At 43.1% G+C, this 16,037-nt stretch overlaps 1 protein-coding gene across 18 annotated transcripts in view; it reads left to right on the top strand.

The window, feature by feature from the left end:
* The window catches only part of GYG2 (glycogenin 2), a 51,029-nt gene extending 37,064 nt beyond the window's left edge, over positions 1–13,965 (top strand). For 7 of the 18 annotated variants that reach the window (XM_078362411.1, XM_078362414.1, XM_078362422.1 and 4 more), the window contains one exon: positions 12,227–13,965. In XM_078362411.1, coding sequence (XP_078218537.1) covers positions 12,227–12,388 — 162 coding nt within the window. In that variant the 3' untranslated portion in view covers positions 12,389–13,965. Of the gene's footprint in view, positions 1–7,030; positions 7,211–7,253; positions 7,359–8,350; positions 8,459–12,226 lie in introns of those variants that run through there. The other 11 variants (XM_078362405.1, XM_078362409.1, XM_078362415.1 and 8 more) reach the window with 4 other exon arrangements.
* The last annotated feature ends 2,072 nt before the right edge of the window (positions 13,966–16,037 follow it).

Consider the following 16,037-nt stretch of genomic DNA (forward strand, 5'->3'; position numbering starts at 1 on the left):
GAGACCAGCCTGACGAACACCGTGAAATGCAGTCTCTACTAAAAATACAAAAATTAGCCGGTAATCGCTTGAACCCGGGAGGCGGAGGTTGCAGTGAGCTGAGATCGTGCCAGTGCACTCCAGCCTGGGCAACGGAGTGAGACTCCATCTCAGAAAAAAAGAAAAAGGAATTTTGGAGTTCCTGTGTCCACATAATTTTATCCTTCAATCTCACTCCCCATTCTCCCCACCTCTCCATCCTAATGTAGGTGAATAGTGGCTTGGGGACACTGACCTAAAACATTTTGTTACGGTCTATATATTTTCTGATATTTTTCTAAAAACAATGACTTCTTCGGAGGGAGGGATTGGGGGTGAGGAGAGGGAGGGCACCAGGACAAATGCATGCGGGGTTTAAAACCTAGGTGACGGGTTGATAGGTGCAGCAAACCGCCATGGCACACGTATACCTGTGTAACAAGCCTGTACGTCCTGCACACGTGTCCTGGGACTTAAAGTAAAAAACAAAACACTCTATTTAACAGAAGCCATGTTGATTGACTATTATAATATCTCACTGTCACATTTTCCAAGGTAATATTTAAAAACACTGAACGAGGAGCTGAAAGTTTGAGCTGTTTTGTATACTAGTTGTGTGACTTTGGATAAATCAGTATTTCTGAACATCTTTCAAAAGAAAGTGGGACGGATGCTGTCCATACACTATCTGATACATAGCTAACCCTGTGCATCTGTGGGTTCCACACCTGTGGATTCAACCACGCTTGGATCGAAAATATTTGGGAAAAGAAACTGCATCTGCACTGAACATGTACAGACTTTTTTCTACGGTTATTATTCCCTACACAATATGATATAGCAAGTATGAACATAGCACGTGTATTATAATAGATATGGTAATTAACCTAGGGATGACTGAAAGTCTGTGGGAGACTGTGTACTGGTCATATGCAAACACAGTGCCATTTTATGTCAGAGACTTGGGCGTCCATGGATTTTGGTATCCCTAGGAGCTTCTGGAACCAATCCTCCATGAATATCAAGAGAAATTCCATTTCCTTAATTCACACCCCAGGTGCTTTTTGAAATGAATCATGCAGCTTCACAGCTTCACTTTCACCTGCTGTCGTCCATTTACTGAGTTACTCTGAGTTTTTTATTTAGGGGAGCTGAATTCCTAAATTGAATTAAAAAAAGGTTATTTTCATAAATCGCAATAACTTCATAAAAGCCAAGGGTGCATCCTGGGGCTCTGTAATCCAGGTGGCTCCCTTAGTATATATAATGACGACAAGGTTGTTGTGCTCTGGTTTGTGATGTTGTTCCTGTTTTTGAGACAGGGTCTCACTCCGTTACCCAGGCTGGAGTGTAGCAGCACGATCTTGACTCACTGCAGCCTCGACCTCCCAGGCTCCGGTGATCCTCCCAGGTAGCTGGGACTACAGGCGGTGCCTCCATGCCCGGCTGATAGTTTGTATTTTTTGTAGAGACGGGTTTTGCCATGTTGCCCAGGCTAGTCTTGAACTCCTGGGCTGAAGTGATCCACTCACCTTGACCTCCCAAAATGTTGAAATTACAGGTGTGAGCCACCGTGCCAGGTCTGTGTTTTTAAAAGTAAAGCTGAATGTTAATTTTCTCCACATACATTAATGTATTAAAGAAAAAAATGCAATTAGTATCTTCTCCAGTGTTTTGCCTTCCAGTATCTGGGGTAGGGGAATGTAGTTAATTAAAAGATTAGTGTTGTCCTTCAGATTTTTTTGCTCTTGTTTGTAGAGAATCTTATTTTATTTATAATACACTTTTCTGTTGAAGTGTGTCCTGCTTTTTTTTTTTTTTTAAACATGTTGTCTCACTCTGTCATCCAGGCTGGAGTGCAGTGGTGCAATCTTGGCTCACTGCAGCCTCTGCCTCCCAGGTTCAAGCAATTCTCCTGCCTCAGCCTCCTGAGTAGCTGGGACTACAGGTGCCCACCACTACACCTGGCTACTTTTTATATTTATAGTACAGCTAGGTTTTCAGCATGCTGGGCAGGGTGGTCTCGAACTCCTGACCTCAGGTGATTCACCCGCCTCAGCCTCCCAAAGTGCTGGGATTACAGGTGTGAGCCACCATGCCCAGCTTCCGCTAACATTAGTGGAACCATTGACTGTGTCCCGTATGTCTGTGACACAGTTATCTGCATTTCTGTCAGTCTTTCTCCGCATACTTCTGTCTACTGACCTATTTACTATTAACTCATCTCTTTGGCCATGTCTAATCCGTTGTTAACCCCACATTCTAGTTTTCAGCTATTATGTTTTTAGTGCAAATTAACATCAGATTTTTTGGGTGGAGTTTCAATACTACCTTGAAAATGTTTATTTTCCTCCCAGTTTATTTAGTGTTTCTCACATGTAATTATTGCCCGTGTCTGGGAAATCACACACTGGGCTCTTGATTTTCGCTCATTTGGTCTTTTCTTGTGTAATAGTTAATTTTTCCCTTGACAGCCACACACGGTAAACGAAGAAAAACTTCGCAGAGACAGTTTGTAGCTCTGAATCATATTATCGTATCATATTATCCTCCAAAGGAGGATGGTTTTTAAAATGGATGTGATTTGATGTGGTTTCATACCCTGAGGTGGTTTGGCCCGATCCTATCTGGGGCTGAGCTGGAGGGAAATTGGGCTTCAGTTTTTGTGAGAACCAGTCCATTTCCGGTTATCCCTCATCGGTCCTTGCTATTAATATTTATGGGCCCCTCAGCCTCCTAGCACTGCTGGAAACTCTGCTCAGTTTCTCAGCTGCCCAGTCTTATTTGCACTGAGTTGAAGTAAGGTAACAAATGTAAGGATTACTCTTCTGTTTGTCTCTGCTGTCTTTACTCTTAATGTTTTTGCTGCCTTGTAGCTGATATACTTAAAAAAAAATTCTAGACCAGGCGCGGTGGCTCACACCTGCAATCCCAGCACTTCGGGAGGCCATGGCAGGCAGATCAGCTGAGGTCAGGTGTTCAAGACCAGCCTGGCCAACATGGTGAGATCCTGTCTCTACTAAAAATACAAAAATTAGCCAGGTGTGGTGGCACATGCCTGTAATCCCAGCTACTTGGGAGGCTGAGATAGGAGAATCACTTGAACCCAGGAGGCAGATGTTACAGTGAGCCAAGATGGTGCCACTGCACTCCAGCCTGGGCAACAGAGCAAGACTCCATCTAAAAAAAAACAGTTTTATATACATTATTTGTGTAGCCTTTTTAGGTATTTTTGGCAGAAGAAGACATAGTGTAAAACAACAGCTTCATCAATTGCTGAAAGTGGAAAAATCTCATTTCAGTTCCTGAGCTATTTGTATTTTTAGCATTTACCTGGCAGTAATTAACTTTCAGAAATGTACAGTCCATAATGCATAGGAGTGCTTCCTTTTTTGCTCTAAATGTATGTCCTTGGATTGTGTACTGGAACACTCCGTGTCTATTGTATATCCTTCCCTGCGTCACCTGCTTTTACCATGTCCTCTCAGCTCTCCTCTTCCCACACAGAGCGTTTTGCTTTGAAGCATCTCTGCATATCTCAGCCTCTCTCTGTACTGAGCTGACAATTCTCTGGCCTGCCTCCAGCTTTGGAGTCTCTTCTTTCAAGGTGACCCCATCTTCAGTCAGGCTGTTAGGGGATAAATCAGTAGAATAGCTGTTACCTAAGGCTAAAAATCAATGCAGTTTGTAAAAGTCACATTTTATATTCATGTATTCACGAGCTTGCCAACAATGATCTTAAGAGCAGACTCTGAGATTGTTGCCATCTCATCCAAAAATTTCTCAGTGCATGATATGCAAAGGAGGAAGTTTCTTTTCTGACTGGTAAGAATAATGGTGATATTTATTCATAAACGTTGCTTTATATTTCAGTTGTTAATATTCAGTGTTTAGTAAGCCCGCGGGTCTTGATGAGAAACATTAGCAAGGGCTGACTGAACTTCTCTTCCTCATTGAAATTCATAAGATCGTAGCACATCTGCAGAAGGCAAGCTGAAAACTGCATCATTATTTCACCCTTTGTAATCAAGCACGTAACCCCGAGTTCAATCCCTTCCAATGAAGGATTATACTTCATGACTGGCCCCATTTAACTTAGTTATGTGTTCATTGTCGGGAGAAATTAGATGACAGAAACAGATTGACATTTTCCCTAATCCAATTCAATGCATCCTTTCTTCAGCACGTATTCTTTGCCTGCCTGGCTGCTTCATTTATCCATCACAATAACTGTCTGTGGGACATCCCACTGGAAGCCGCAGAGCTCAGAGTCATTTCTCCAGATCCTTGTCCTTGATGTGTCAGTATTCAAATCCAGGACATCCCTCTACCAGCCCTGCTTGAAGAAAGAAGCGATTCATTTTTACAGGATTCATGTAGTTCATGATAATGCACTTAGTGCATTCATCATTTTATCCCAAGGCTCATTTCAGTGTTTTGCAGACCCTGGAAAATCATGTACATTGCATACAGTTCAAGGGCAAGGTTTGGCAGACACAGAGGCGCATACCCAAATCCCGCTCTCTCACTTGCTATCTCTCATATGTTGGACAAGTATCTCTGTCTGCAAGCTAAACTTTGCAGCAGTAAGAGGAAGGCTCAACCTGTCTGCCTCATAGGGCTGTCGGGATTAAAAGGAATCATGGCTGAGAAGCTTATGAGTGCCATTCAGCAGCCAGCCATGAGCGTCCACTGAAAAACGAGTGCTATTATCATGATTTTCTGACGTCTTTGACAACTTAGAATTTTGCTTTACACCATAATTCTTGGAACCTAGTTTTATGTTTGGATTTTACATACATAGCTGAGATCTCAAAGAAGGAGCCCATATTTTATTTAATGTTAATTTTTAAAAATTTGTCTCCAGCTGTATTGAGGTACCACTGACAAATAAAAATTGATACGTATTTCACGAGTACAATTTGATGCTTTGCTGTGTGTATACATTGTAACACAATCACTGCATCAAGCCAATTAACATTTTTATCACCTCACATAAACGCTGTTTTCTCCTCCTCTTCCTCCTCCTCCTTCAGTTCTTGATAATGAGAACACGTAAGTTCTACTCTCATAGCAAATTTTAAGTATACAATCCTATATTGTTAACTGTGCTCACCATGCTGTATGTTAGATTCCCCAGAACGTATTTATCTTGTGTAACTAAAACTTCATCTTCCTTCACCAACATGTCTTCATTCTAAGCCCCTCCCAGCCCCTGGCAACCAACATTCTACTCCATTCTTCTGTGAGTTATTTAAATTGCACTTTCCTAGGCTGGGCATGGTGGCTCTCACCTGTAATCCCAGTACTTTGGGAGGCCGAGGCGGGTGGATCATGAGGTCAAGAGATCGAGACCATCCTGGTCAACATGGCGAAACCCCGTCTCTACTAAAAAAAATATAAAAAACTAGCTGGGCGTGGTGGCGACAGCCTGTAATCCCAGCTACTCGGGAGGCTGAGGCAGGAGAATTGCCTGAACCCAGGAGGCGGAGGTTGCCGTGAGCCGAGATCGCACCATTGCACTCCAGCCTGGGTAACAAGAGCGAAACTCTATCTCAAAAAATAAATAAATAAATAAATTTATACTTTCATGATTATGAGTTAGAATAGTCAATTTTTTTTTAAAGAAAACAAGTTCATGATTGTTTTAAAAAAACAAGTTCATAGTTACATTGTTTTGCATCTTAAAGTTTCACTAAATCTCACTAATAATGACTTTTGTGGGTGTCCAGTTTTTGCAGATGCCTTTTTTCTATTTCTTTCTGTGCTCCTGTTCCTCTGCCTGAGGGTGCTGCACATACTGATCTGTTTTCATGTGTATTTTTCAGTATGTTCTTCTTCTTACTGTATTATTTCCAGTCATTCTACATCATCGGCTGCTACTCATCTTTCAGGCTTCACTCTAGATATTGCTCTCCCAGGAGTGTCTCCCCCTTTAGGCCAGGTGAGGTCTCTTGATAACAATAGCATTTCCTTTCCTCGAGTTTGTAATGGTTTGCCATTTTGTGTTTGTTATTAGTTGACTGTCTGTCTTCATTGACAGTAAGCTTCATGAAGGTGGAGATGATATCTGTGTAGGCCGTTGTTTGATCTTCACTGCCTACCTCTCCGTAAACACCTGTGAAATGCATACATTCATGCCTCAATTAGGAGAATTAACTGCACATTCTTCTAAAAGGGAAAGCTAGGATCAGAAATCTGGGAGCTGGGCATCCAAGTGACTGATCTCCACTCCAGCTGACATCACTCAATATCTCTGGGACCTTGGCCTGGGAGTCTGCATTTGAATGATTACAATTCTCTTAAGTCATCCTGGTGTAGGCAAGAGGGGCTCATGTTGAGGCTCAGCTGCATCCACTCCCAAGAATTCCACAGTGTGTTTTCAGTGAGGATGTCAGTGTTATCTTATCTCTGTTGCACACACTCATTAAGCTAAGTGCTTTGTGACCTGACCTGATGAGGACTCCAGTGTTTGGACACAAGTTTGCTTCTTGACCCTGTATTTGTCAAGGTAGGTTAGCTGCTATAACAAACAGCCCTCAAATACATAAAAGTTTATTTCTCATGTGTGTCACAGCCAGCTGGGGTGGCCAAGGTATCCTCGACTCCATGCAGTCTTTCAGAGATCCAGGATGCTGCTATTATTGTGCTCCACCTTCTAGAGCAGTTCTTCTCAAGCGAAACTCCTTGGGAGGATTAGATGCTGATGCTGATGACAGCCATTGTATGTAATGAATTCAGTTATCTCCTCCACATCTAGAATGGTGTTAGATATGGACCACCCTTGGGAGAGCTGAGAAAAGAGTCACCTGATGTGTTCTCTCTTTGGTTTTATTTTCTTATGGAGGCCCAGTTCAGAGATGTGGAGGGACCTTGTTTTTCACCTGGCTGGTAGAAGAAGAGGGAGTAGGAAAATCTTATTTCTCTCATTGCCCAGCCCAGAAGTAACTCATGTCCGTTCTTCACATTCACTCAATCTGCTTGTGAGAATCATTTCCATGGTCCTGTCCAGGTACAAGGAGTTCACAAAATGCAGTTGGACGTTAGCATGAGAAGAAGAATAAGAAATGAAGACAGGTATTGGTGAGCCTATGACCTTGCCCCAGACCCACCCCGTATCAAGCTGTGTTTGCATCATGGAGAAAGAAAAAAATAGAGTGGGTATTTTCAGTTAAGTGCATTTATTTGCTCAAAGGTTTGACCTAACTTGCCTTTGCTCTCTTTCTTTATAACAGATGATAGGTTGTCCTGAAATTGAGACTCCTGCTGTGATAACGTGTGACCCACTGTCCCAGCCTTCCCCTCAGCTTGCAGGCTTCACAAAGACTGAAACCACCTTGGTATTCCTCATCTATATGACTCACACATGGCCACCTCTCTTATTGCTTGTTATTTTCTCACAGTGTCTATCCCCATTACATACCAGTGGGGGCACAGTATGCCTTTTGAAATTCCTCCCGTTTTCTTTTTTGAATGGCTTCTCCTGCCTGGAATACGTTGTGTTAGAATTAGTCCATTTCTCTATTATCCTGGTGGATACGGAATCTGGCTGTCTGTTCAAATTTATTGTGGGGTTTTGTTTTTGGTCATTTTGTTATTTTCTTCCACTTTGCTTAAAACAATTTAAGAAGAAAAACATACAATGTCAAGATAGCATCTATGTCTCCACTAATTTTTAAAAAATTTTGATAGAACTTGCACCATGTCTAAAGTCAGTATTCCATGACTACAGATTTGATTTTAATTCTGTTTTCCCTAAATTTATCCTTATGAATCTGGGCTTTTACTACCACATATCATCAAAAAACTGGCTTTATGGACACCCTCTCCCTCTTTTTTTTTTTTTTTTTTTAATCTCTCAGAGAGAGTATCTTAGTAAAATGCGTCTGGAGGCATTTGGTATAAATAAGTCAACTCTGAAAATTTTACTTTCATGAATTGCATAAGAACTTGTAGCATCTCCTCTTGTCTGACACATGGTGGATGGCTCAGAGTAAGTTAGGGGAGAGAAGCTGAGCTATTTTTATTTAGCATTCCCAGAAAAGAGGAGCAAGCACAGCCCATTGTTTTTGTTTTTTTTTTTAAAGTTAATTATAATTAAGATGGGGTCTTGCTGTTTTGCCCAGGCTGGTCTCGAACTCCTGGGCTCAGGCTGTCTTCCTGCCTTGGCCTCCCAAAATTCTGGGATCACAGGCATGAGCCACTTTGCCTGGTCTCAACCCATTAATTTGATTTTATATTACCCGAGGATAAAGAGTTCTCCATCATTTAGGGTAGGGATACAGTTCCCTGCAGCCCACTGCAGACTCATGATGGAATGGTTATGTTTCAGCAGCCAGCAAATAAAGTCGAAAGTGTCCCGTCCGAGGAAACCTTCCAACTGAGCCAGGAACTCCCTGCTGAGGTCGTCAGGGACACCAGTCCACAGGATGCTCTGGAGGTGGTATCTGAATTCTTCCCCGTGTCCAAGGCTCCTGGTGGAGGCCATCCACTGTCACTGGGGTCAAGTGCATGCACCCAACAGCTGTTAATTCATTTTTCAGCCTCATTTAACAAAAAATCAGAATCGGCTTCCTTCTCCCCCTGCCTCTGATTCTTCTGTCTTCTCTCTGGCGTTTGCCTGGGGTGATCGGCTGACTCTCTTTTGCCATCTTCAACTCTGATCATCATGCCTTTTCACTCTTTAAAAGCTGTTCTGCCAAAGCGAACAGGAGGGAGGTTGAGAGATTAAAAGCTGAAAATTGTTGGGCGGGGGGGCACGTGAATGTTCCAGTCCAAATGGGGCATGCAAATAATTTCTTCTTTCAGGATGAAATGAGAGATGCATGCTTTCTGTTCCTTCCTCTCAGCAGTGTTCTTATCTTCAACTACATTCTCCATTGATGGATTTAATGAAAGCAATTGCTAATGTTTTCTCTTCCTCTTTAAGCATGATCTAATAACGCCATTTGGTCTTTAAGTAACAATCAATCCAGCTCTAGAGCTAGGTCTAGCTGGAGACTGAAAGGTGGTATTCATACCAGTGATACCATGTGTGCCATTCATGCCATTGAATGGGACCTACTTTATCTAAACGTTTGCATTGGCTAAATGTCTTCCCCAGTCAGTCACCCTTGGAGAAAACCTGAATGTTTTTTCCTCATTCTTGCTTGGTTACTGTTCCAATGCAGCATTTTGAACTTAATTTCTATAGCTGTTGGTTGATGTCAAGCTTTCTTCAAAACATGTGGATTCACCCCTTCAGCATGTTCCACCCTTGTGGTCATTATTTGAGGCTCTATGAATCGAATCTGTAGTTATTTGTGGGTGACAAGGCATCCGTGTGAGGTTGGATAGACCTGTGCTGGGCAGCTCAGCCATGTGGTAGATTTGGGATTCTGGGTGAGTTCATTACTTTTTCTTTTTAAAAATTGTGATCATTATTATTATTTAGAGACAGGGTCTTGCTCTGTAGCCCAGGCTGAAGTATGATCATAGCTCGCTGTAGCCTTCATCTCCTGGGCTCAAGCAATCCTCCTGCCTCAGCCTCCCAAGGAAATGGAACTAGGCAGGGGCCACTGCAAGCAGCTAATTTTTTATTTTTATTTTTATTTTTTGTAGAGTTGGGGTTTCGCTACACTCTCCAGGCTGCTCTCGAACTCCTGGCCTCATGTGATCCTCCTTTGGCCTCTCAAAGTGCTAGGATTCCAGGCATGGGCCACTGTGCCCAGTCTGAGTTCATTACTGTGCTTCAGTGTTCATGAGGTGGAGATCGGGTTGCCCACCTCACAGAACTGGAAGGAGGGGTATTAGAAAGGAGAGTGGTCCAGGGAAAGCCCTTGTCAGTGCCTGGCTCAGAAAGATTAGGAAGCTTTCGGTCACTGATTTGCTAAACAGGGGCACTTTGACCTTCTCCTGTGTGTCCACGCTGTCCTCTAGGGGACCGTCCCCTGTTCATTTAGCATCTTGTGTGATGCCCTACTTCACAGCACTGGAGCAGCTCATTGTTCCCTTGATACTCAACTCTTGTAGCACAAATGTCACAATCACGGTACTATTTTATCTTGAAAACCAGCATGGGGTAGGGTGCTGTCAGTCCTGTTAATTCCAGAACCATTTCATTCTCAGGAACCTCATGGATCTAAATGCAAGTGCTCTTAGAGGGAGAGATGCTGCAGTATCCTGCAGTGGACCTTTTCATTTAGCTTTTAAACCTTGTTATCACCTTGATCAATAAGATGGCTGTCTTTGAATGAAACATAATATATGGACTGAGCATAGAAGGCAGAGCGTGGTATGTAGAAACCTCTCAAAACACTGTGGCAAGGACTTAGAGAAGAAAATAGTACATGCCCGTGGCATAAAACTGAATTTGATCTTTATATGTATCTGTCTCTCTACATATCATGTAGCTATCTATCTACCTCTTATATATCTATTCTATTTTCTTTCTTTTTTTTTTCAGATGGAGTCTCACTCTGTTGCCCAGGCTGGAGTGCAGTGGTGCGATCTCAGCTCACTGCAACCTCCGCTTCCCAGGTTCAAGCGATTCTCCTGACTTAGCCTCCCAAGTAGCTGGGATTATAGTCGCCCACCACCAAGCCCAGTTCATTTTTTTGTATTTTTAGTAGAGATGGGGTTTTACCATGTTGGCAAGGCTGCTCTTGAACTCCTGACCTCAAATGATCTGCCCTCCTCAGCCTCCCAAAGTGCTGGGATTACAGGCGTGAGCCACTGCATCCACTATCTGTCTATTTTCTATCCATCATCTGTCTCATCTATCCATTCATCTGCACATCTAGATGATAGATACATAAATATAGAAGAGAGAGATGATAGTAGATAGATAGAGATGGTAGGCGAATGATAGAGTGATAGATGATAGGGTGGATGAATGGATGGCTGGATGGATAGATTGATAGAACATACATACGTAGATAGAGATCATAGATAAATAGGTAGATAGATGATAGAGTGATAGATAACCAATGATTGATCGATAAAAAGAATGGATGGACAGATGGATGGATGGATGGGTGTATAGATGGGTGGAACATACGTAGATAGATGAGATAGATGATAGATGGTTGATAGATGAGATAGCTGATAGATAATGATGATTAGATAGATAGTGATAGTAATGATTAGATAGATAATGATAGTGATGATTAGATAGATGATAGATAATGATGATTTGATGGATAGATAATGACAGGTAGACAGATAGATGATGGTGATGATGGATGGATAGATAGGCAGATAGATGTGTGTGTCTATTGTTGTTACCATCTTTAAATTTTTAAGTCTTTTTCTAGTACTTGGTAGGAAGTGTTTAAAGCAAATGTATTTATTCTTTCTGTTGACTCATCTCAATGCCAAACGAAAGTGTGTATGCGTGTGTGTGTTGTTATACACTTGTGTATTCATCTGTTTTTTCATATGTCCCTTAGAAGGCAGACGCTCTGCCATTGAAAGAACTATTTGAATTACTATTTAAATTCCTTTGCCAAGCAGTCCAAGTTATTCTAGGCTTGACTTACATGAGGTCAGGTTTTGTTTCATTTAACATAGTTTGGTTATTCACCGTCACACAAAACAGAAGTTTTGATGGGTGACAATATTAAATCAGTAGGGTGCATGTGTGTGTGTGCATGTGCATGTGTGCGTGTGTGTTTAAAATGGTTTAGTGGCTAGAATGAAAAGAATTCTTCATAAAAAGAGAACATATACAATTACATTTTATAAAATTTCAAAAATTGTAAGCAAAAAAATATCTTCTAAGCATTTTATACGAAAGCTAGTGTGTGTGCTGCTGGGTGTGGAGGCTTATGCCTGCAATCCCAGCACATTGGGAGGACTGCTTGAGTCCAGGAATTCAAGGCCACCCTAGGCAGCACAATGAGACCCCATCTCTGCAAAAAAAAAGCAAAAATTAGCTGAGCATGGTGATGTCTACTGTTGTCCCAGCTACTGAGGAGGCAGAGGTGGGAGGATCTCCTGAACCCAGGAGGTCAAAGCTGCAGTGAGCTATGACTGCCCCACTGAACTCCAGCCTGGGTGACAGAGTGAGACCCTCTCTCATTAAAAACAAAGTGCTAGTGATTAGCCCTCTGTTTTTGAGAGCTGGGATGCATCTTTCTGCAGAAACCTATGCTGGGTGGATTCTAGCAGTCTCTCCCTTGATAATGGACAGCTGCAAAAACCATCTCTCACTGACTGTCTTCCCCAGGTCGACCTGGCCGTGTCTGTTTCCCAGATCTCCATTGAAGAGAAAGTGAAGGAACTGAGCCCCGAGGAAGAGAGGAGGAAGTGGGAGGAAGGCCGCATTGACTACATGGGGAAGGACGCGTTTGCCCGCATCCAGGAGAAGCTGGACCGGTTCCTGCAGTAGTCTGGCAGTGATGGGCATTGTGTGGAGTTAGACAATGTTCTGTTGTTGGGTGGTCGTGTTGCGTGGAGCTCTCCTCTGGTCCTTTCAGAGGGAAATGCTGTTGAACCTTGTGCCTCTATTTATGCTTAATTCATTTGAGTGCCTCACACAAGGAATGTAGAGGATAGAAATCCACCTTAACGCCCCTCGCCCCAACCCCTGCACCAATGCCTTCTGGGCTCTCTTCAGAGCTCAGTTCTACCCTTCACCTTGTCGGCAAAAGCGAGCAATAGCAAAATTCCAGTAGACCCTTGGCGGTGGTCTCTGCTCTTGCCCGAAGGACCTCTGAAGTACGGTGGCGCCGTGTCGTACAGGTGCTGTGAGACCTACCCTATTTAGAATTAAACCTCACTGCAAACTTCCTCCCATCACTAAGCTAACAACGCTAATATATGTATTTAGCACCTCTGAGCCTTTGCAAAGGAGACCCATTTCTGTAGGGCTAAGGAAACATTCGGACGTTTGGTGAAGTGTATTTGAGAAACACCCCGGCTGTGGTCTCTGCTTTAAATCCTAACAGGACTTCTAGTGCTGTTGACAGAAACTCTACTTGTGGATGTTGGGAAGAAAGATTGTAGGTGGCACGGGGGATGTGAGCTCTTCTAAACCGATTCACTTCCTGGTTTAGAAGAATCAAGGGTTTGCCCCCAAACGATTTAGAGCAACAACTTGCTGACGATAACGGGATCTAGAGATGCTCTGTGCTTGACGACAGAGATCAGTGTGCGGTCAGGCTACCCTCTCTACCTCAGTTCTCAGTAACTTACTGAATTACTGTGCTCCTCAAAGCCATTCCCACTCAGCTCTTTCTGGAGAATTCTCAGTTTTATGAGACAGGACACTTTATTCCATGAGAAAGGCTCATTGTCAGAGCATCTTCATTTAATGGACACAGTGTGCTGTGTATGTCACCAGGTGGCCATCAGGGGCCACCGAGAGTGTCGTTAACATGGGCATCGTTGTAATAAAGAGAGGAAAGTGTGATTTTTGAAATGTTTGGAAGGTTTATTTACCATGCACATGCCAGGGAAAAGCAGAGAGGAAATGAGAGATGGGATAGGAAGGCCGTGGGAGAGCTCACTCCTGGCCTGTGTTGGTTGGATGTGTTTCCGTGGAGAGGCATGGACACTTTCTATGTCACCTGAAGCAGTTTAGCCCGTTGGATTAAGCATTAGTGGTGGCAGTTTTTTGCGCAAGATGTGGGTGATGGAGGGACTGTTTCTTTTTCCATCTGAGTGGTTATAGTCTGCAGTCTCAGAAGGCAGTGCTCATAGGACATTTCAGGGCTTAATTTAAAATAGCCATACGGATATAGTCTCAGGTGAGTCAGGGTCGGACGGTCGTCGGCTTTCAGAGGGAGACCGCGGGAACATTCATGGAAAGAATGTCAGCTTCTCTTGGGACCAGAATTCATGTTCACAGGCAGCGATGAGTTGGCTCATGGAGTGAGTCCAGTATGGAATCCTGCTGTGCGTCCTAGACTGCATCATCTCATTTGGACAAACACTGACGTGTTTAAATTAAAACGTTAAAAAACAGTCATGTGGTCTCCTTCCAGTGCGTGTCTGCCTGTGTTCTGTGATATCAGAGTTGTGTTTTATATTAAACAAAGGGTAGGGCCTATTTTATTTTCGGCCTTTTCTGTTGCATTTTGTTTTTAAAATGGTAAGCATCAGGCTGGCTGTGTCACTCCTGTAATGCTGACGCTTTGGGAGGCCGAAGCAGGTGGATCATTTGATGCCAGGAGTTCAAGACCAGCTTGGGCAACGTGGTGAGACCCTGTCTCTACCAAAAACACACAAAAAATTAGCCAGGTGTGGTGGCACGCATCTGTAATCCCAGCTACTGGGAAGGCTGAGGCATAAGAATTGCTTTAACCCGGGAGGTGGAGGTTGCAGAGAGCTGAGATCATACCACCTTACTCCAGCTGGGGCGACAGAGTGAGAATCTGTCTCAAAAAATAAATAAACAAATAAAATCGAATAATAACGATAAGCATTATTTGAGCTGGAACTGCAAGGAAAAAATTTAAAAGTAAGCAATAAACATTTTATTTTACTTTTTAATTAAAATGTTTTTTAATTGTCATGTCACTTACGGGGCATGCAGGAAAGCTGCAATCCATGTGACGTGTGCTGATCAGGTCAGGGTGACTAGCGTATCCGTCATCTCAAGTCTGTATCATTTTTGTGCTGGGAACATTCAGTACTCTCCTTTTATATGCATATATTTGAAACTATATATTATTTTGAGCTATAGTCATTCCGCAGTGACTATATATCAGTAGTCCCCAACCTTTTTGGCACCAGGGACCAGTTTCATGAAAGACAATGATTCCACAAACCAGGCTGGGGGCACTGGTTCTGGGGTGATTCAAGTGCATAACATTCTTTGTGCACTTTATTTCTATTATGATTACATTGTAACATGTCATGAAATAATTGTACAGCTCAGCATTACGCAGAAAGAGTGGGAGCCCTGAGCTTGCTTTCTGGCAACTAGACGGTCCCATCTGGGGGTGATGAGAGCCAGTGATAGACCATCAGGCACTAGATTCTCACGAGGAGCATCAACCTAGATCCTTCGCATGCACAGCTCACAGTAAGGTTTGCGCTGCTATGAGACTCTAATGCCGCTGCTGCTCTGCCAGGAGGTAGAGGTCAGGTGTAATGGAAGTGATGGTGAGTGGCTCTTACTTTTAAGAACAAGCCAGTTTTGATGTTCTAACTTTACTTCATACCTCATCAGGGAAATGCAGCCAGTAGTTTAAAAAACAGCTCTGAAACATCTTTGTAACAAATGAACACTAAGCCCACATCTTCTTTCGTTATCTGTAGAATAGGGATTATAACACCACATGCTCATGGGCATTTTCTGAGGATAAAACCAGGCAATGAACATAAAGCTCTTAGCACAATGTGCGGCACCTATTGAGCACGAAAGCATGAGCTGCTGCTCCCTTCATCAGCATCTGATCGAAACGTTTCTGAGTCAGGGTCTCACTATGCTGCTTCTGCTGGAGTGCAGCGGTGCAATCAGGGCTTACTGCAGTCTTGACCACTTGGCCTCCCAGGCTCAAGTGATACTCTCGCCTCAGCCACGCAAGTAGCTGGGACGACAGACATGCACCACAATGTGCAGCTAATTTTTTTTTTTTTTTTTTTTTTTTAGTAGAGGTAGATTTCACAATGTTGCCCAGGTTGGTCTCGAACTCCTGAACTCAAGCCATCTGACTGCCTCTACCTCCCAAAGTGCTGGGATTATAGGCGTGAGCCACCGTGCTTGACCTTATTGAGATCTTTAGAGATACTGCCAGGAACTTGGGATTTTAAAAATTATCATTGCTTGAGCCCAGGAGGTGTAGGCTGCAGTGAGCCAAAATCACACCACTGCACTGAAGCCTGGGCAACACAGTGAGACCCTATCTCAAAAAAAAAAAAAAAAAAAAAAAAAGAAAAGAAAAGGAGCAGCACCACTAAGATTTAAAAGAAAGTTTATGTTTATGATTGTGTATGATAAAGTTTGCAGATTTAGCCAGCCTAGGCAACATAGCCAGACCCTGTCTCTACAGTAACAACGACAGTAACTAGCTGGGTGTGGGGGGTAGCTG

The sequence above is a fragment of the Callithrix jacchus genome, chromosome X (assembly GCF_049354715.1).
Source record: "Callithrix jacchus isolate 240 chromosome X, calJac240_pri, whole genome shotgun sequence".
NCBI lineage: Eukaryota > Metazoa > Chordata > Mammalia > Primates > Cebidae > Callithrix > Callithrix jacchus.